This window comes from Bicyclus anynana, chromosome 8 (assembly GCF_947172395.1).
Source record: "Bicyclus anynana chromosome 8, ilBicAnyn1.1, whole genome shotgun sequence".
Classification (NCBI taxonomy): domain Eukaryota; kingdom Metazoa; phylum Arthropoda; class Insecta; order Lepidoptera; family Nymphalidae; genus Bicyclus; species Bicyclus anynana.
In genome coordinates, this window is record NC_069090.1 from 5,129,999 (window position 1) to 5,152,114 (window position 22,116).

Here is a 22,116-nt window from a genome sequence, read left to right on the forward strand (position 1 = left end):
ATAATAATATACAATATGGCTTCTTTAACTTGGAGCAGTATGGAAGTAAATGTACACAAACAAATAATACAAAATCTTATAATTTTCATTAGGTACATCCATTTACCAAATAAATTTTGACAATACTTAAATGTACATAAAAATAAAAATCGTTATCTACTGTCCTATAATCTTTGAAATTGTATCAATATTACTAAATAAGTGGTCACTGCACCCAGGACCTGAAAAATCAATATTCATATATTTTATTTATCTATAACACATTTTAAAAATAGACACTACAACATAAACCATGTTTATGTTTTATATTATAATGTTATGACCTAACATTGAATTAAACCTTAATTTTTCCAAAAAAATAATGCAAGGTACTATAGACTCGAGTTTTAATTTTAACTCGATATCTCCACGTATTCCCGAGAAGAACGAACAGACAGACGGAAAACAAAACCCTCTACGAGGGTTTCTTCATTTTGAGATATGGATAACCCTACAATACCACAGACTTTATCTCTTTATAATATTGGTATAGACTAACTGACCCGGCAAACTATGTTTTGCTTTATAAATTTTGGGGTGGACCAACCTTAATATTTAAGGATATGAAAAATAGTTGTTGGCCGATTCTCAAACCTACCCGATACCTACACAGAATTTTATAAAAATTGGTCCAGTCGTTTCGAAGGAGTTTTTAACACCCCGACACAAGAATATTAGATATTTTAGATTGATGTTTTATTTAATTTTTTTTTTATTCTTTACAAGTTAGCCCTTGACTGCAGTCTCACCTGATGGTAAGTGATGATGCAATCTAAGATGTAAACGGGCTAACTTGTTAGGAGGAGGATGAAATGCACATCCCTTTCGGTTTCTACACGATGTCGTACCGGAACGCTAAATCGCTTGGCGGTACGTCTTTGTCGGTAGGGTGGTAATTAGCCACGGCCAAAGCCTCCTACCAGCCAAAATTAATTAATTTTTAGGCATTTCACTTACAGAGGCTACAAGCGGTCGGTCCAAGGTACACATTCCCATTGGAGTGTAGCCGACGGATTGCAGCATCAGTTGTCTCGAGAACAGCTCCAGACGCGACGGCAGCATGCCGGTAGATGGCGTTGACGTCATCAAGCGACAAACCAGCCCCTCAGTTCTTTTCCCCTGGTATTAAAGAAACAGTTTAAAAATAATTATAAGAAAAGTAATTTATTAAGTACAATTTTACTGCAATAATTTCATTTATAAAAGTAGATTACTAATAAAACGGAATTTGACAAAAAATTGTCACAAGAAAACCACGCCATCTAACTGTTCACCTCAGCATTCAAGTGCTCAAAATGGTCGTTATTTATGGAACGAACCATACTATGGAAACCCTACAGAATATTAAGACGTGACTTTTATTTATCATTCTTATTTTCTGAACTAGATGGTGCTAAATTAGAGCAGATTGACGGCCTCTGTGGCGCAGTGGTATGCGCGGTGGATTTACAAGACGGAGGTTCTGGGTTCGATCCCCGGCTGGGCAGATTAAGATTTTCTTAAATTGTCCAGGTCTGGCTGGTGGGAGGCTTCGGCCGTGGCTAGTTACCACCCTACCGGCAAAGACGTACCGCCAAGCGATTTAGCGTTCCGGTACGATGCCGTGTAGAAACCGAAAGGGGTGTGGATTTTCATCCTCCTCCTTGACAAGTTAGCCCGCTTCCATCTTAGACTGCATCATCACTTACCATCAGGAGAGATTGTAGTCAAGGGCTAACTTGTAAAGAATAAAAAAAAAAAAAGATTTTTTTAGACGGACCAAGCACATGGCACATGTGATGATAAGTGGAAAAACCACTTGTAAGGTCCCTTGTCCTTACTGTAATAGCAGTAAGTCACCGTCTCAACACTACTTCAGACTAATTGTGATAATGTAGTTTTGGTAAATAAAGATTTATTTATTTAAGTTGCGAAATACGAAACCAAAGTGCTAATGAGCCTGCGGGGCACATAGTTCGAAAAGCGGAAGAACGTTGAAGTCCCAAGGTGCTGGAATGAGGACCAATGAGAACCACGCACTGGAAACTGCCGTGTTGGTGACCTCCCATTAGGTTGATCGTTGAGATCAAGCGGATTACGTTGAGCCGCTGGGTGGTTACGTTTTGTGACCGTGTGAAGTCCTGATAAGAGGCCTATGTTTAGTCGTCCATCGGCTGATGTTGATGAAATGATTCTTCTTACTTACTTCGGTGATGGTGTAGTGGCAGGGCTCCACCACCACGAACATCCGTAAGATGTGAGTGACACACCACATAAACTGCAGCACAAGGAAGTGTATACGTTGTGCTGATACGACTGAAACATTATATTAATTATCATATTAGATTAATTAAACGAACTTACCTGTAAGTGAACTTACTTGCCCATAGTTCTTGTTCGACGGGACTTACCCTATTAATTAGAATTCCTTAAGAGTGTCAAATCTGACGGCTTCCGTGGCGAAGTGTTGTGTGCAGTGAATTAACAAGACGGAGGTCCTGGGTTCGATCCCGGCTGGGCTGATTGAGGTCCGGCTGGTGGAAACTTTCAGCCGTGGCTAGTTAACATCCTACCAGTAAAGACGTACCGTCAAGCGATTTATCGTTTCAGTACGATTATTACGAACAAAAATCCATAATGTAAGCGATATATTTAAATACTTATTATTATTATTTTTTTTTATTCTATGACAAGTTAGCTTAGGCCCTGCTAAGCTTCTGGAGCGAGCTCGGCTGGATGGAGTGAATCCAGCGGGAACCTACACCGCATAACGGCCAATCACATGGCTAGGTGCGGAAACGGCCCAGACGAAAGAAGAAAGAAAAGAACGTCGAAGGAAATAGCGTGAGGACACGTAAATTCCAGAGATTTTTTTCAATTCTTTACATGTGTGAAGTTTGCCAATACTGCAGATGCAAATTGACAACTCCTGCTCTATAGTGAACAGAATATGGGTTGTTAATTAAAGGCGATAGATTTACTTACTTATCTCCATAATCAAGAAGTACGGCGTCACAATCAAGTGCAGCAGCGTTGATATGAGGATCACTATCAGTGGCAGGCCGTAGCTGTTGCCGATACGCTGCACCACGCTGCAGAGGGAGCCGTGCAAGCAGGCCAGGCGCCTGATCGCCTCGCATGGCGGCACTACCAGCTTTGGCTCACCGCTTACTGAAATAAATAGGCTCTAATGTTTATTCTAATTCATATTATGTTTATAGTTAATCGGTCAGTGTACACTGCAATAATTGTTGGTACTGTTCCAGATAACGGTGACGGTTTTCATGGATAACGGAGAACGTCAGTTAGTACGTCATTCTTGATAGGCTTCGTTTCATTAACAACGACGGCTTTATGAGACGAATATCTTAGCATTTCATGGATTCACCGTGCGGGTGCCAGGTCCATCGCGTGGTAGAGAGAAAAACTCCGAGCAGAGTCCTGAACTTGTGACTACAAGATGTAGGGTTAAGGAATCCTTGACGATCGATCAACACTCACCGTTCTATGCTCGTGTTGTCCTCCCTGCCTAGCCAAATTTGATAAGACCCTATTAGAGCAGCTATGATGCTCGTTCTAATATAGAACTGCACTTAGCTGCACTTCTAGAGAGGCCAAGGTCTTTAAGCAAGTTATAGAGAGATTTTTCTGGTAATCCTCGCGCACCTACTTCTACGGCGTACAGACTAACTACATAGACATTTTTAGTTAGTTCATTAGTTAGGTCATAATATTTATTCACTTTTATACTGTGGTCCTTCGGAATGTTAGTCCCCCATGGCACAGTAAGCTTCTTACAAGGGAAAGTTCCGAAAAATAAATTGTAAATGAGGTAAATAGTAAATATAACAATTTTCTCTCAAGTCAAAGTCAAAAATGAATCCTTATTTTTTTTTTGTCACGCTATAACTGTAAACACCTATTTTCTTGTAGCAGGAACGAAAAATTAAAGAAAATTGCGCAGTAGGCATATTGGAAACCTTTAGAAAATTTAACGACATTGAAAGTTGTTTTTTATTATGAATTAAAAAAGCTTGGTTGTGAATTGCTGCTTTAAATTAGATACTCGTATTTAGGTCTAGAAAATATTGTGAGACGGTGATAAAAATGTAATTAATGGCTCGTGCGTGGCAAAATTTATAATTATAATATTTTCTATGTAGAATGATAAAGGTACAATAATGAAATCGTGTAGTTATTAATATAAAATTTATGACGTGAGTGCTTATCTTTATTGTCCACGATATTGTATTTATTACTTAGTTTTTAATTATTACGTTAAATTACATTTATTTTTAGAAATTTATTTATAGATTTTCTGTTCACTAAAAATCTTGCTTATTTACTAAAATGCCTTCGTGATTAAGAATTTCTGAAGAATTTAGATTCCATTCCGCGATTGCCCAGTGTAGTGTAGTGTTTTTAAATTGTATTATATGAAAAATGTTTTTCGTGAAAGGTGAAGAAAAAACATAGTGAGGAAACTCGTACTTCTGAGAATTTTCTTAATTCTCTAGGTGTGTGAAGTATGCCAATCCGCATTGAGCCAACGTGGAGGCTCATGTTCAACAGTAAACCGAACATGAGTTGTCAATGATGATGAAAGTAAAAAAATATTTATGAGGTGGCAGCGAAAGCCCACGCTCCGCCACTGGTGCACCGTTGAAGCATTGGGGACGCGGTGATGGTGCGAGCCTTTTTAAAGACCCGTTTATATCTATAGACACAGTGCGTCACAGACAAGTATCGTGGCAGACGCCCACAGACATTCACACTGACCAGCAGGTAGCTAGAGACACGTAAAGTCCTTTTCATGAAAGAAGCCCCCAGACGCGGCGCTAATGTCTTAACGGCGTTCATTGACATTTGGTAATGACGGTCTTATTGTCATTTGTGCAAGGTGCTGTCAATTTTATTTTAGGTTCATGGAAAGTACTCTACAGATATGAACCGCGCAGACAAAATATTTTTTCCGCGATTATTCCGCGAAATGGCGTGGCCCGTGTCTATCAACGTCTGCGCGGCCGCGTTACGATAGATATAAATATGTTAATAAACATTACATAGAAGAATATTATTTTGTCTGCCACGGCACGTGTCTGGCACGCTAAATGTCTGTAGATATAAACGGACCTTTCACGTGCGCCACGGCTTCGAGGTTTGGAATCCATCTCAATGTCTGCAGGGTTTAGTGTACTACTTACGTCCCAGGCGGGGAGTGACGCTCGGTAGAGCATAGTAACGTTGCGGTCCGTTGAGAATCAGTCCTATGCCACGTGAGTTGTCTGAGGACGTATTTATGATAGACATGGTGATTGTGAAGAATATAATTAGGTATTATATAAATATATAGAATAGAATAGAATATCTTTATTTGTCCACAGACAAGTAGTAAAATAAAATAAACAAACAGAACATACAAAAATCGGGTCGTGGACAAAAAAGGTATCCACCTCAGCACGATGCAACAGCTAGCTAGTTTTCAGGTGAAACCTTGTGTGTTCACGGACGTGTCTACGACTACGGTTAACTTAAAACTTACAACAAACCAAATCTATTCCTGATGATAACAATATATCCATATAATTAGGTATTATATAAATATACCCATATCAATGGTATATCGTTTTACACAATATGATGGCCAATCGGAATTGTCAGTTCTTCAGTTATGTGGGATATACACATGGAATTTAGGCCAACTTATCTACGAGTCGTGACACAGCTTCTGCGTTATTTATTCGTACGAGAGCTTGCAATTACATTTTAGCTTGAAAACTTCTAAAGGTCAGTAAGCGAGCGTTTGTCTTATTCCTTCTCCAGTCTGTGCGAGCGTTAGACTTTGTGACGACTCTAAGTCTTACATACTTACATACTATATAGGTATAATACAAATTATGCATACTTATGAAAAAAAAAAAAAAAAAAAAAGAAAAAAAAAAGATTTTTATCAAAATAAGCTCAGCACATGAGATTAATGATAAATCACTGGGAAAAATATTATTTGGAAACATTAAATTATTTTTAGCAGATGACGCCGAGAGCGTGTTTACTACTTTACTGGGAGCATGCGGGCTGACGCCTGTGACGCTTTCAGTATGAATAGCTAGAGCAGCTGACTGAATACTTGATGTATTCTACCCGTGCTTTTCCATCGTATGATGGAAGCATAGTACGAAGTCGGTTGTTTGGGCGACCAGTAGGGACTTTTATGGCAAAATGATGATGCAGCCAGGAGTGTCTTCTCATGAGGGGAACTCCTTGATGCTTAAGAGCATATATGTGAACCTTTACATAGTTATTGAGTTCTAATGGCATATTATTTATACACAGGGCCGAGCGGCCTATGGTGTGAAATTTGATTTATAAGTCAAAATGATGATTCAGCCAGGAGTGTCTTCGCATGAAGGAACTCCTTAATGCTTAAGAGCATATATGTGAAACTTTACATACTAATGACCTTCTGATGGCTTATTAATTATACACAGGGCCGAGCGGCCTATGGTGTGAAATCTTTTAGATTTCTTTCGAACGCATTACACTCTCTTGAGAGTAATGGATACTCTGAAAGTTAAGACTACCAGCTAGAGGCTAGGCCTGTTACACTAGTTATACAGTGATGCTTTGTTCTGCTTGATATAAAGATGATAGTGGAAGCTAGGCCTGTATTTATACGGTGTTTACAGTGTGCTTTGCTCTACTAGTCGTCTGACAATCAGTTATCAATCCACTATGTGGAACTCACCCATACACACTTATGTACCAAAAACGATAACCCTCACGAAAAAGGGGGGGGGGGGTCCTGGTTCTTAAATAAACCTAATCTCACCAAATTCAGGGAGAGGACCACCGTCGTTGTGCGGGAGTTGGAGCCAATGACCATCTTTTATAAAAAAGATGCCAACCTAATCTCACTTGCTCACCCAGACTCACTCGCTCACCCAAAGCACTATATTACCTTCTGTGAGTTTGTTAGAACTACAGAAACAGCAATGAGGAGCTGTAATACTGACGTTCAGGGTAAACCTGAATGTTGTGTTGCCACTCGCTGTCAATGTGGTCTTGTATGATTCACGAAGGCGTATCTATTTAAACGACCTTATCAACGTACTCAGCGTTCGTGTTTTGATAAACCACGAAGAGTTCGTGTATCGATATCCCACGAAGAGTTCGTGTACTGATATACCACGAAGAGTTCGTGTATCAATTATATTTTAGGGAATCCGTGATACGAGAACTGTTACCTCTGAGACTTTAAAAGTATTTGTGTTATTATGGACATAACATTGATTACTGGGTTCTAATCAATAGACGATCACATGCCAATTAAAATATTTTAACCTTTGGAAGATCAACACTTGATAAAATGTATGTTTTATGCTCTTATATTTATATGAGGCATTTTGAAACAGCTACAACTTCCGAAGCAGCGTATAATCATCTCCAGAATCATTAGTAAAAATTAAAAGCAATTGAGTAAAAAACATCATTTGTTCACGTTTTTCACATCTTTGTTTTGTCACTTTACTTATTATCTATATAGCAAGATATAATCTTGCCGAATGTCAGCTTAAGCGATTTACGTCCTGTGGTATAGCTATATAACATATAAAGCAGAAACCAGTAATTGGCACAAGTATGCCTCTCTGACCTAGAATTCCCTGACTCATTTGTTCCTTTTGAACCTTGCACTATGGAATCCTGGTGCCAAAAAATCGAATCCGAATGGTTTCACCGCGGCTAGCTGCCTCAACTGGTTACAGAAAAGCTGACAAATAAATAAATAGCCTGGCTGTCTAACGCCGAAATGCAGCCAGTATTCTTGCCACCACGTGGGCATGATTTGTATGGGGAATATTATCAACTATTTAATTTCAGATGGTACAAATTCCATCGGTAATATGGTATCATATTATGTATATCACAACGGTAGTAATATGATCGCATAATAACTAAAGTTTACCTGCGTTTCGTATAATAACGGCATGTTCTCTCCCAGGCATGGTGTCCACCAGAAGACTGACGTTGTTAGCACACCGCCTAGACTCTGCCGCCACTCGTATAGCGAAGATGTTGAGCGGGGTCGGGTCTCGCACTTTCTCCACTGAAAAAATCAATTAGTTAAGCTACTTTACTGCGCCCGGGTACTACAGTATCCGGTAACGTTGAGACCCAAGTGCACCCGGATACTACAGTACCCGGCACCTCAAGCATGCAGCACAGTAGATAGGCAACATTTCAGAATAAACAGCTTATTTCAACGGCTAACTAGGCCAGGTCAGTGTGCCTAGTGGGAGTTTTCAATATTTTCACACTGTTACTATCGCATTAACGTAAATGCGAATTTATATGGAATTAAAACAGTTGTCCAGTAGTGCCACTAGATGGCGCTGTTTAAATTCCATAGAAATTTGCGTTTACGTTGACGCGATAGTAACAGTATCAAACTGCTACTACGCCTCATGTTACGCTTCATGAGAGAAAGAGAGAAAAGGTATAGATGTAGAGCTATTGTTCGTGCACGCGTGTGGGTTGTTGTGTATGTTTGCGTCGTGTGGTAGAAAATGCGGCACATGCGGGATGCATCCAACGTTTTACGGAACTATTTTCCAAATTATTTCAAAGCGGGATCACATCTAGCATTACGGGACGGGCCAACCGTCCCGTAGTCTGCCTTAGATGCCTTAGATGACTATTAAAACGTACATACATGGGACGGCTATATGCCTAGCGGTTAAAGCAAGCGCTCCGTTGACAGCTTGGAAGCGTGCGCGCACCGAGAGCGCAGTGAACGCGAACTGAAGCTCCAGGATCATGACCACATACCATAACAGGTAGAAGCCGATGTAGTTGGTCACTACGTCCCCTGGAAAACATCAAAGTCAAAGTCAAAGTTCAATTAACAAGCACTTTCGAAACGTCAGGTAATAATGTTATTAGATAATGGTGATAATAATTGGTCTAAAACATAAAATTCAAGTTACGAGGGTTCCTAAAGCGCCTTGGTCTGCGAAGAGCCCACAACAAACTCAGCCAGGTTTGATTTATTTTTATCACCATTTTACAAATGCGTAATCCTACTAATATTATAAACGCTAAAGTTTGTATGGATGTTTGGATGTTTGTTACTCTTTAACGCCTTGCTTCAGTAGTAGCGTACTACTGAAGCGATTTGGCTAAATTTGGAATGGAAATAGATTTTACTCTGGATTAACACATAGGCTACTTTTCCGAGATTTGCGAAAACTGATGATTTTGATAATATGAATGTTTGTTACTCTTTCACCTCGACTACTGAAACAAATTAGTTGAAATTTGGTATTGAGATATATTATAGCCTGGATTAACACATAGGCTACTTTTTATCTCTGTAAAATCCATGGTTCCCGAGGGATATGTTAAAAACTAAATTCCACGCGGACGAAGTCGCGGGCGTCCGCTAGTTATAAATAAAATACTCACATTGTCTGTTCTTTTTTTTGGCCTGTAGCGCATAGAAGAAGAAGTCATCAGTGATAAGAACGGAAAAGAAAAGCAAGATCGCAATGAGTATGCCGCAGAGCTTCCTCTCAGTGGCGAGCGAGTAGTGGGCACCGATGCTGGTGTCCACCTGGGAAATGACAAGAAAAAAAGGTTGTCTGTACTCAGTAAAGACGGTTTACTGACGATACTTGAACGTGACAACGTCTGAAGTAAAATACTGTTCGTTTTTCTAAAATACTGTATATACTGTTTAATAATCTTCATACACCAGTGTATACTTTATTTCTTGTAAAAAAAGTTGGCAACCCTAGAGCGAGGGAACGCCGTATGACGTCATTTTTATTCGTGTTTGCAGCCAGCTTCATCGAATTACAAGACGTTGTCATGTCAAAAAATAATTTTAAAACCGCTGACAATTTATGATACAGTTGTTTCGAGCTATTTTGTTAATTTTTTTTTTTAAATTTGAGCGGTGAGATCTGTCCTTATTAAGCCGGATTTACACTGGTCTGACGTGTCATGTCGTGACGCATCAGAACAGAATCGGTATCATACATTTTGTATGCACATCGTACATGCATTTTGTATGGCAACGTGTAAACGTTGCCATACAAAATGTATGATAGCGATTCTGTACTGATGCGTCCCGTCAGACAAATATAAATCCGGCTTTAGTTACAATGTGTCAGAAAGTTTACTGTCTTGATTGTTTGTAGTGTACTTTAAGTATTACTTGCGACACACACAGCTAATTTACGAGACCTCATAAAGTTTGAATCCGACTACCAACCACCAACGTACCGTAAAGTCATCATCATCCTTATCAACCCATATTCGGCTCACTGCTGAGCTCAAATCACCTCTCAGAAGAAGAGGGGTTAGGCCAATAGTCCACCACGCTGGCCCAATGCGGATCACACACATAAAGAATTAAGAAAATTCTCAGGTATGCAGGTTTCCTCACGATGTTTTTCCTTCACCATTTGAGACACGTTGTAATTAGTTTCTTAAAATGCACACAACTGAAAAGTTGGAGGTGCATGCCCCGGACCGGATTCGACCCACACCCTCCGGAATCGGAGGCAAAGGTCATATCCACTGGGCCGTAAAGTAAAGTAAACCAATGCGTACGACTCACAGAAGCGACACTTTCCATGAATTTCAGCATGTTACGCATCCGCTTGGGGGCACCGTAGACCCCGGCGCCGGCGGTGATGACGACCACCAGCACGTCGCATGTCGACACGAACTGAGACATCCGTGACGTCATCCGCACTGACAGATCCACTCCCACGTTGATCTCCGCTACCAGACCGAATATTGTAGATATCACTGGTAATTAACAAGCATCATGTCAAGAAAAAGATCTCACAATCTCCTCATCCGCGATGACATTCGCAATGTCAGTTCTTCACCTACATTGATCTTTGCTACCAGATCGAATATTGTCGGTATTAGTGTTCATTTACACGAGCGGCAGCTGCTACCGTCGACTGCAGTCGGCGACGTCTCGGCGGCAGGTGACGGCGTCGCCGACTGCAGTCAGAGACGTCTCAGCGGCAGCCAATGGGAGTCGACTTAGAGCTGCGAGCTGTATTAATTATGTATGGTTTGTTTTGAAAATGTTATATAAAATACATAAACCATATCTAATTGTCAAAAGCTTATTGATCAAAATTTTCATTAATTTACGAACTAAAGATAACTTATCTTTAGTTATTATTAGGTGTGAAATGACTAGTGATTTATACCCTCATTTTTAAATTCTTAGTTAGTAAACAGTTCTCATCAAAAAAGGCTGTAGTATGGAACGCATGACTTCACACAGGAGGCTTATAAATGTTGTTTAAAACACTCACCTAAAACAGTCACCAGTATGTAACTGTACACGCACATCGCACTTGATATACCAACTGAAAATCCATTGCTTCTAGACTCGAAACGTAGAGGTGCAAGACCGAAGAAACTGGAAATCTGAAAAAAAAGCAAAAATATAATTTGAAATAATTTTAAATAAATTAAAAAGTGAAAAGATCTTTTTACTTTTCTTTTTACTTACTGATAATGCAGCTATCCATCGGTGAAAGATTTTTTAAAATCTATTTAGTGCTTTAGCCGTAAAAGCGTAACAAACAAACTTACTGTCGCATTTACAATATCTAGCAGAGGCCCAAGACTACGTCTACTACAACCTACCCCCCTACCATTTCATCTTTATTTAACATTAGCGGACGCCCGCGAATTCGTCCGCGTGGATCAATAAAAACTTTCAACCCCTATCTCACCACTTGAGAAGTTGAAATTTAATAATTCTTGAATCACATTATATTTCGTATTTTTTTCATGATTTATGAACAAATTTTTAAAACTGTAACTTTAAAAATGAAGGATTTTCATACAAACTTTCATCCCCTTTTTCACCCCCTCTTTATTTTATTTTCGCAATAAAAAGTATCTTATAACCTTTTCCGTATTATGGTCTCTAATCGTGTCAAGTTTCATTTTAATTCATTCAGTAGTTTCAGCGTGATGCCCGGTCAGTAAAACATGGACAGACAGACAGACAAGAAATCGAAATAAAAATATTTTTGGCTTCAGTATTGATTATATAATGCCCTCCAATAAAAATTTTTAATGTACAGAATTTGACCTGTTACAGTTTTATTATAAGTATAGATTAATCTGTTTTCGATATTTCGTGATGAGTGATCATTTGCTTATATATATATATATATAATACTCGTAAGTACACTATTTGTGTTATACGGTGCAGTTGTATTTATATTATTATCTTCAATACGTATTCTGCAAATCATAAATAATTATTATTGGTAAAGAAACTTGATTTTAAACATTTGGAGCAATGTAGCTTCAAAGTTATTTTTACTCGTTTGTCTATTCATTGCATAAATCAAAACGACTGCAACAACATTTTTCAAGCCAGAACCTAACGCAAATATTCGTTGACGGCTAGAACAACATGAATTGTGTTCACTCACATGAAAACCGGCATGCATAATATTTTCTCTCTTGACAGTTCGGTTCAATCTAGATAAACATTGGTCAAAACATTGGAATAATTGCGGTCTTATGTACCTATATGAAATAATATAATATTTTAATTTTACCAAATCATTTTCCTGCGGCTGGCGACAGGCGACAGAAGGGCTGGCTCCTTTTTTGCGCAAAGGATCAGCCTGGTTGTCCAGCGCGGAAATGCAGCCAGTATTCTTGTCACCATTCCACGTGGACATGATTTGTATAGTTATTAGGATAAGTTAGCTTAAGTTCCTTATTGTATTCTTTCTCAATAAAAAAAAAATATATATTTTAAACGTTAAATATTCTAAACTTCGCGGCTGCGGAGCTCTTTGAGTTTCCTAGGTTATTCCTAGAAGGTATTAAGATTTAAGAGAAAGTGGATAGATTATGTCAAAGAATGAACCAAGATAACCTACACACAGCTTAAAACTTGTACGAAAGACAAAAAAAGTTTTCTACATATGATCAGCACTTCAGTTTGAAAAAAAGCACCTAGTAATGATGATGATGGTATTAATGCTGGACAAACAAATGCCCTAGCATTGCTTCTAATATTGCCAGTATAGGCACAATTAGGTTGGTGGTAAGCTCAACACCAACAGGCGAGTATCTTATGTCTGCAGGTGATGCATGCTCTTTTAGAGTAATAATAAAATTAGAAAATCAATTAGCTCTCTTACCCTTAATATGAAAGCGTGGGCGCCCCCTACAACACAGTGCATAGGACGGTTTTCGGTATTCGGATCGGACTCGGACGGGACCGGGGCGGAGTCACCGTCAACTGTGCCCGATTCGGCTCCTACAATATTGTATAAACCATTAATTTGAGAGCGTGGGCTCCGCTTACAACACAGGGCATAGGACGGTTTTCGGTATTCGGATCGGAATCGGACGGGGTCGGGGTGGAGTCACCGTCAACTGTGCCCGATTCAGCTCCTACAATCACACTTCACACTAATATTATAAAGGCGACAGTTTGCGTGTAAGTGTGCAAGTAAGTTTGTTCCTCTTTTACGCTGCGGCTACTGAAGCGATTTGGCTGAAATTTGGAATGGAAATAGATTTTACTCTGGATTAACACATAGGCTACTTTTCGTCCCGGAAAAATCCATTGTTCCCGCGGGCTTTGTGAAAAACTGAATTCCACGCGGACTAAGTCGCGGGCGTCCGCTAGTATTGTATAAATCATTATTTTGAGAGCGGGCTCCTCTTACAGCACATTGCATAGGACGGTTGTCGGTACCCGAATTGGACTCGGACGGATCCGGGGCGGAGTTGCCGTCAACTGCGCCCGATTCAGCGCCTACAATAGTGTTTTTATCATTAATCTGAAGGCGTGGGCTCTTCCTATAACACTGTACATAGGACGGTCTTTGGTACCCGGATCGGACCGGGGCGGAGTCGCTGCAACTGTGCCCGACTTAGCGCCTTAAATATTATTCATGTTAGTACGAAAGCGTGGGCTCCTCACGTACAACAGTCTTTAGGACTAGGTACTTTCGGTTCCGGACGAGACCGCGTTGGAGTGAATTAAGTGTTGTGCTGTGTAAGTGATTTTTTTTTTAATTTAATATTTGTCTTGAACACTTTTGTATTCTGTTTTCTTTTATTACTTTATATATTATCTTGTGTGTGCAATCCATAATTTATCTGTCTATCTTTCTATCTAATGCAGTTGAATAAAAAGATTTAATAAGATTGTAACTTTCAAAATATTTCCTCTAATATATAATTTGTATTTGGAACTAAGACAAAGTTAATAAAATCTCTGAATCAATTTATGAAATCTACAAAACAGATCATAAATAATACCATACTTTTCTTTCATTGTCCAATCCTACATACACATGTATTCAAAATAATAATAAAAATTAAAAGGCATGTTTGAGTTAGGTACAAGGTTACAAATGAAAAACATTAAAACACACAAACACTTCAAACTTCAAAGGTTTCCGCTATTTTTCCCGTCCCATATCAATATTGTATTGATAACTTTCATGTACTGTGCCAGGGAAAACACTATACACTATAAAACCTCATCAAGCTTACTCGTATCTACTAGTTCTGCAACTAATGAAAAGTTTATAATTGCATCCGTGATACCTACCGTAATGTTGTACTTAAAACTCCTACCGTGTATTTTCCTACTTTGTTTTTAGGGTTCCGTAGTCCACAAGGAAAACCTTATAGTTTCGCCATGTCTGTCTGTTCGTCAATTCGTCTGTCCGCGGTTTAGTGCAGAGACTATTACCAGGTCTGGTGCACTCTGCGTTTTAGCAAAAACGTACAGTTACGTGGTCGGTAGTAGATGTAATAAAGATAAGAGCTGTAGGTAAATAAAACGGCTAGCTAATAATTTTGTTCAAACTGAATTGCGCGTTATTGTGTCGTAGCAAGAGTCACTATTTATATTAATGACGTTACGGAGTGAATCTTCTGTACTTGTACATATGTTTTCTTTTTTTTTTACTCTTTACAAGTTAGCCTTTGACTACAATCTTACTTGATGGTAAGTGATGATGCAGTCTAAGATGGAAGCGGGCTAACTTGTTAAGAGGAGGATGAAAATCCACACCCCTTTCGGTTTCTACACGGCATCGTACCGGAACGCTAAATCGCTTGGCGGTACGTCTTTGCCGGTAGGGTAGACAAATTAAGAAAATCTCAGTCTGCCCAGCCGGGGATCGAACCCAGGACCTCAGTCTTATAAATTCACTGCGCATACCACTGCGCCACGGAGGCCGTCAAGCGCCGTTTCTGTGCTATTACTACTAGAAAGTTGTAAATTAGTGTGAGAATGTACATTAAACATGTGAAAGAAGTCGTGTCGAAGAATGTACAATGTGAAAGAAGTCCTCTTAATGTAAAGTGAGGGTGAATATTTTTTACTCGTTTACTTATATCATAGTGTACGGTTTCGTTGGATAGGTCTTTGAAATATATAAGGGCTCTTTTATATATTTTTCGATTTAGGGATCCTATTGTAAAATATTAAGCTTTAAGAGCAAAATTTTAATAAGAACTTCAGTACATAAAATGTTGTTCATAAAACATCTTACATAGTTACGTTTTGCCAATTAATAAAACTTTGTTTCATTATCGGACGTATAAAAAATCAAAAAAAGCACATCTTCACGTAGATGGAGTCGTATCCGTCTACTAGTTTTATATAAACTTCTTCCATTAACAAGGCGTGGTGAAACGGCCATCAAAAAATAATTAGGAGGGTAATTTTAGGGAAAGCATTAATCATGAATATATGCCGAATACCGTGAAAGCTGATAAAAATAAAAACGATTGAGGAGATGGTTTGGGGGACACAAATTTTTTGATTTACGAACTTTATTCTCTTTAAACCACATCACATAATTTCACTACTTAAAATAAATATTTTGACGAATTTTAAACGCTCCGTTTGTAAGGGGTGCATTATAGTGACGTCATGAAACAGTTTAAATATAGACCATCATGACCGACAGGCGTTTTGGCTCGTATTGTCAAAAACATATTAAAAAACTAAAATTTACATGTAATCATGTCTCAAAAAAATATTTTGTTTTTCAATCTAGTAGAACGATAATGAACTATTTAATCCATGAATGCCATTCCTGTCTTTTTCTCTACCACTGATAATGTATTTGTCGTAACCATGTCATCTTCTACGCAAACACGTTACATCATCGGACTGCCTTATCACTTACAATCTGGCGTGATTGCAACCATTAAACATAATTGCTCTATAGTATTCCAATACACTAGTAATTGTTTAGCAAAAAACGAAGTCACGTCAACAGTTTTGTTTGCTATGTAAATAACTATTATCCTATAATCGATGGTGTTTATCACATACATAGAAAACGTTATAAGCTAACGCTTTAATTAACTCTGCGAATTGAACCACGGTATCCATTTCAAAAGCTATTTCAATAGTTATTTCTGCATATCGTCTCCAAAGAGTAAAAAAATCTTTTGTAGGTTTGGGCGTACTCTTCTATAACAAGATCTCCAAGACTGTGATGGACATGCCAATGCTTAGCTTTAAGCAATGTGTTAAAAAACATTTGCTTAATCGAGGTTACTACACCATCGATGAGTTCCTTAATGATAAAGTTGCTTGGAGGCCGTTGGATCAGTTTCCACCTTCACACAGGAAGTAAAACTATAAGAAATTGTAATGCTGTCATCAATTGTAATTATAATATTATTGTATGATTTTTTTTAAAAGAGCAACTGTTGAGTTTCTTGCCGGTTTCTTCTCAGCAGAATCTGCCTTCCGAACCTGTGGTAGAATCTTTACAAATCTGACGTAAATCAAACTGACGTATCAAAAGTGCTTGTATACTGAGCCTACTTTAAATAAATGAATTTTTGTTTTTTTTTGATTAAGCAAACCATAGCGTGTAACGATAACTACTGTGACTGCTGCAAGCGACTGCTGGGTGGACGATTGCAGAATCTTTAAGCGCTACTTCCAGATCATCTGTCCTAATTTCTGGATCGAGCACTGGGACGAGTTACGAGCCATTCAGTATTTTCATCAACAGTCTGTATTCGTCCACTGCAGGACATAGGCCTTTCCGAGAGCGCGCCACAACATACGATCCTCCGCCTTCCTCATCCAGCCACTTCCCACTTCTTGATGTCGTCGGACCATCTAACTGGAGGGCGTCCTACACTGCGTTTGCTAGTACGCGGTCTCCACTCCAGGACACGTCTCCCCAGCGGCCATTTGTTAAGACAGATATGGCCCGCCCACTGCCACTTCAGTTTGCTAATCCTTTGGGCTACATAAATTATTTTCGTTCTCCTACGGATTTCCTCGTTCCGGATTTTATCCTTCAGAGAGACTCCTAACATAGCCCTCTCCATAGCTCGCTGAGCGACTTTAAATTTCTGGATAAGGTCAATTGTCAGTGTCCACGTTTCCGTTCTATACGTCATCATAGGCAAGACACACTCATTAAAGACTTTTGTCTTCAGGCTTTGGGGTATTGACGATTTGAGGACCCGGCACAATTTCCCAAATCAGTTCAATACAGTCTATTGTGATGTTCGAAATACATTAAACTGCGTTAAACTGCCTGAGAGCGGGATACGTTGCGGCGTCGGTGCAGCGCCGGAGCGGTGTCGCTGCGTTCTTACATAGAAATATCTATGCCAAGTTCAGACCAATTATTGTATAGAACCTGCCTCGCTAGACGTTACTTTTCTGTCAAAGTATATGATCAACGATCTAAAGCAATTATAAAAACTGTCTCTATAGAATCGATGTTAAATATTTGTAATCGTGTTCGTCGATTAAAGACAATTTTGCTCGTGACTTTTGTGTGGTAGTGTGATACAGATCCTTCTATAATTGATCTGAGATGGCATGTCTACACGATGCGCTCCGGCACCGCACCGGCCTTACAACCACCGAGTCGAGGTGGGGAGCGGTGAATGCGTTGCGACGTCGGAGCGGCACCGCTCAGTTGTTTATGCGGCACAACATCACATTATTAACAGACTGTCCAACGGCGCTCCGGCGCCGCACCGCCACCGCAGTGCATAGTGTGCCCCCGCTTTTAGCTGTTAATAAATCGCGTGTTTGGCAATTCATATACACGAAATACATTAATAGACTATACAGTTCATGAAAAGATTGTATTAGGCACATCCATACTGACAATATTATGAATCTATACTTAATATTATAAACCTGAAGAGTTTCTTTGTTTGTTTGATTGAACGCGCTAATCTCAGGAACTACTGGTCCGATTTGAAAAATTATTTCAGTGTTAGATAACCCATTTTACGAGGAAGGCTATACTTTATATATTATCCCCGTATCTCTACGGGAACGGAAACCAAGCAAGTGACAACGCCTTCTGTCACAGGAGTTTACAAATCTATGAAAACTCAGCCTTTAATTATTGTTTACCGATTGATGCTACCAAAAAAACATTTTTTTTTCATAATTTTATATTTTAGAGTGACATCTGAAAATTTCAACATCCGTAAAGTTTGTGGCAGGTCTCGCTGGTAGACATAAATTATTATGGACAGGTTTATAATGTAAGCAACATTGGAACAGCATGGTGGGTGTAAGCTCCATATGCCCTTTCTTATAAGGATCCTGGCCCTGTAGTAAGATGTAAGATGATGCAAGCGTGATAGCCCAGTGGATGTGTCCTCTGCCTCCATTTCCGGAAGGTGTGGGTTCGAATCCGGTCCGGGGCATGCACCTCCAACTTTTCAATTTTGTTCATTTAACTAATATAAATATCACGTCTCTCAATCGGTGACGGAAAACATCCTGAGAAAACCTGCATACCAGAGAATTTTCTTAATTCTCTGCGTGTGTGAAGTCTTCCAATCTGCTTTGGGCCAGCGTGGTGGACTATTGACTGCTGAGCTTGAGTCTCCTCTCATCCTGAGAGGAGACTCAAGCTCAGCAGTGAGCCGAATATGGGTTGATGGTAAGATGTTAAAATAGGCTAATACTTTTAATAATGATAAACTATATTTACCTAGCAATTCCATAACAAAAAACAACACAATTCCATTCAATAACACCAAACACTGTTTCTATTTGTATCTCGCGTCATAAACACTATTGCGTACGTCTTCAACAAATCAGTTTTAATAATTTTAGCTGGAAATCTCCCTGCAAATGTTTGCAAACCTATGTTTGTTTGTTTATATTGCATTATTTCATTTACAAATGCAAACATAATGGAATGCTGTGATAAATAACATTTATTAGTGGGAATGGAATGATTTTATTATGTTTACGCATTAATTGCTTTACCATTTTGATGGAGTTTGGTAGAAAGAAATAGATTGTAAAGTTTATATTTTTTTGTATATTTTGTGGTTAAAATAAATACATTTTTGAAAACCATCCGTTACATCTGTGAGATCTTTGGTTTTGTTAGCATACTAAGTTTAGTCGTCCTTTTTTTATAAAAACCTTTTATTTTATAAAAAGATAATTATGGTTTTTATTTTTTTAGTTGATAATGTTAACAGAATGATTGTTAAGGACTGGACCCAGGAAGATAGACACATCTTAAGAAGTTAATTGCTCAAGATGTTCAATACAATATGCTTAGACGAATCACTTTTTCGTTAGAAAACGCGACCGTTTTTAATCCACACGAATATTTATGAACCTTAGTTTTAGTTTATATTATAAATTAATTAATATAATCTACAAATCTTTTTGTATTTATACATTTTAATTAATATGCCACCACACTTTATTAGGTATACCTACTAATATTATATACAAATAAAATAATATTCTAGTTACAATAAAAATGTTCAACTGAAGTACAAAAATTGCATGTTTTGATCAATAAATCTTAATCAATCAATCAATCGATTATCTTGCAGCAATGAAAATAAACATTAAGTTAATAGATTGATTAATTTTTATAAAACATAACATATTTTTTAAGTAATATAATGTTATGATCTTTTTTAAGTACATTAAATAATATTACAAAAACAATTTGCGACGACCATCACCAAGAAAATGAATGAAAATTTCAATCAAGAAAATTAAAAAACAAAACATACCCATAGTAGTTAGTAAACTTTCTCACTAATTAAAACCAGTTATTTCCGCATAATTTTTAAATTTTCACTTCATATAACGTAATAAGTACCAGGGCTTAATACGCCGTGTGGAGTTATCGTGCGGGCGCCGAAAGTACTGAGCGCTGCATGAAGTAAAAGCTTCATTCATACTAAACGCGCTTGCGTCTGAAAAGCTTAAACTAAGGACTGACTACGGAATGACCGATAGTAGCTACGGTTAATTAAGGACGTAATTCTATCCATAGCCTATTCTAATATATATGTTTTGAGTATACAAATAAAAAAAATCTTTCACTGGTGCAATCGCGTGGCGTCTGCTATAATTTTTTATGGTTGGGTGTTGTTTTATTTTATAACGAAAACAAAACTATTATACTTTAAAACAAAAACGATACTCCCATAAAATAATTATATAATCTATTCCTGACCGAATTAAGCTATGGCGTCATCTAAGCTCGGCAGGGCAGCGTTCGGGAAACTCCGCGACATCTTTTCGTCCGAAATTCCTCAAGTCTTCAATCAGTGCGTGTTGCGAGTGATGATCTACGGATCCGAGACTTGGACTCGCTGACTATGGGCCTTATTAGAAGGCTCAAAGTTACTCAGCGGGCGATAGAGCGAACTATGCTTGGAGTTTCTCTGCGTGATCGAATCAGGAATGAGGAGATCCGCAGACGAACCAAAGTCACTGACATAGCTCGGCGAGTCGCGAAGCTGAAGTGGCAATGGGTAGGCCACATAGTTTGAAGAGCCGATGGACGTTGGGGTCCCAAGGTGCTGGAATGGCGATCCCGCACCGGAAAGCGCAGTGTTTTGGGCGACCCCCCACTAGGTGGACCGAGGATATTAAGCGGGTTGCAGGGCACCGCTGGATGCTGGCGGCTCGAGATCGTTGTGCTTGGAGGTCCATGCAAGAGGCCTATGTCCAGCAGTGGACGTCTATCGGCTGATAAGATAAAGTAAGGTCATCTAAGCTGTTTATAAAACGGTGTACAAGTGTGCGCGCAAACACAGGTGCACTCTCTATTTCCTCACTCTCATAGTCTTATGGGGACACAGACACGACCGGTGAGAGATCAGGCGCGATCTCCAACGCACGGATGTACTAACGCCACCATTTTACGTTGGAAAATCTAGCCTGCTTTTGAAACTTTACTGAAAACAAAAATTTCAATACATATTTTATTTCTCTGACCTGGGACTCGAACTCTGGACCTCCGTAGAAATTCCGTAGTTCTCGTTCGTTCCTGTATCCGTAGCCGAAACAGTTAACCACAGCGAAAGTTAGCCCTAGTGTTGCTCGACCTACCTAGGTGGATCGTGGACATCAAGCTGGATGCTGGCGGCTTGAGTGGTGTTTGGAAGTCCATACAAGAGGCCTATGTCCAACAGTGTACGTCCATCGGCTGTTAATGATAATGACTTGATGACGTATAAATTATAGATCTAGAACTTGAACATACGACCTCACGATCGGTTGAAAAATAGATTGAAAGACCTACATTTGGCTGGTAGGAGGCATCAGCCGTGGCTAGTTACCCTACCGGCAAAGGACAGGATTAAGCGTTCCGGCACGATGTCTCTCTAACATGTTAGCCCGCTTTCATCTTAGATTGCATCATCATTTGCCATCAGGTGAGATTCTAGTTAAGGGCTAACTTATAAAGAATATAAAATAAAAAAAAGTACACAATTATCATGACATACTTAACTGAATGATGACTTCCATGAACCCTTAATAGAACTTAACTTAATCATTGTAAATGAAATACTAGAAGTTGTATTGCGAGAGCTTCATTTATACTCACCTGTGCTTTATACGTCATTATTGAAGTACCTCGCATACATATTAAGGACTAAGAGCATGCTACAGCTAGCCATACCCATTTAATATTTTTACTAGTCCAGTTAAATAAATAATAAACAATTATTTGCCGTAAATACATATTTATTTAAAAGATTTAATTTCTCAATTTAACAAACAATTAT

The 22,116-nt window shown here is 38.8% G+C and overlaps 1 protein-coding gene across 1 annotated transcript; it reads right to left on the minus strand.

Annotated features, from left to right (window-relative positions):
- Window positions 1-156: 156 nt before the first annotated feature.
- Window positions 157-14,371, minus strand: LOC112042818 (gustatory receptor for sugar taste 43a-like). The gene is made up of 12 exons (XM_052882856.1): window positions 14,356-14,371; window positions 13,787-13,846; window positions 13,224-13,342; window positions 11,361-11,475; window positions 10,640-10,833; window positions 9,481-9,628; window positions 8,729-8,884; window positions 7,982-8,122; window positions 3,004-3,189; window positions 2,225-2,334; window positions 997-1,158; window positions 157-221 (listed from the first exon to the last, which is right to left on the minus strand). Exons 1-12 carry the CDS (start codon window positions 14,369-14,371, stop codon window positions 165-167), a joined length of 1,464 nt encoding a protein of 487 aa, XP_052738816.1. The 3' UTR covers window positions 157-164.
- Between the last annotated feature and the right edge of the window lie 7,745 nt (window positions 14,372-22,116).

Coding starts and splice junctions, on each gene's coding strand:
- LOC112042818 (XM_052882856.1), bottom strand. Junction 13,343..13,786: donor TCCGTCCGAGTCCAATTCGG/GTACCGACAACC, acceptor ACAATATTGTAG/GAGCCGAATCGGGCACAGTT. Junction 9,629..10,639: donor TCATGGAAAGTGTCGCTTCT/GTGAGTCGTACG, acceptor GTCATTTCCCAG/GTGGACACCAGCATCGGTGC.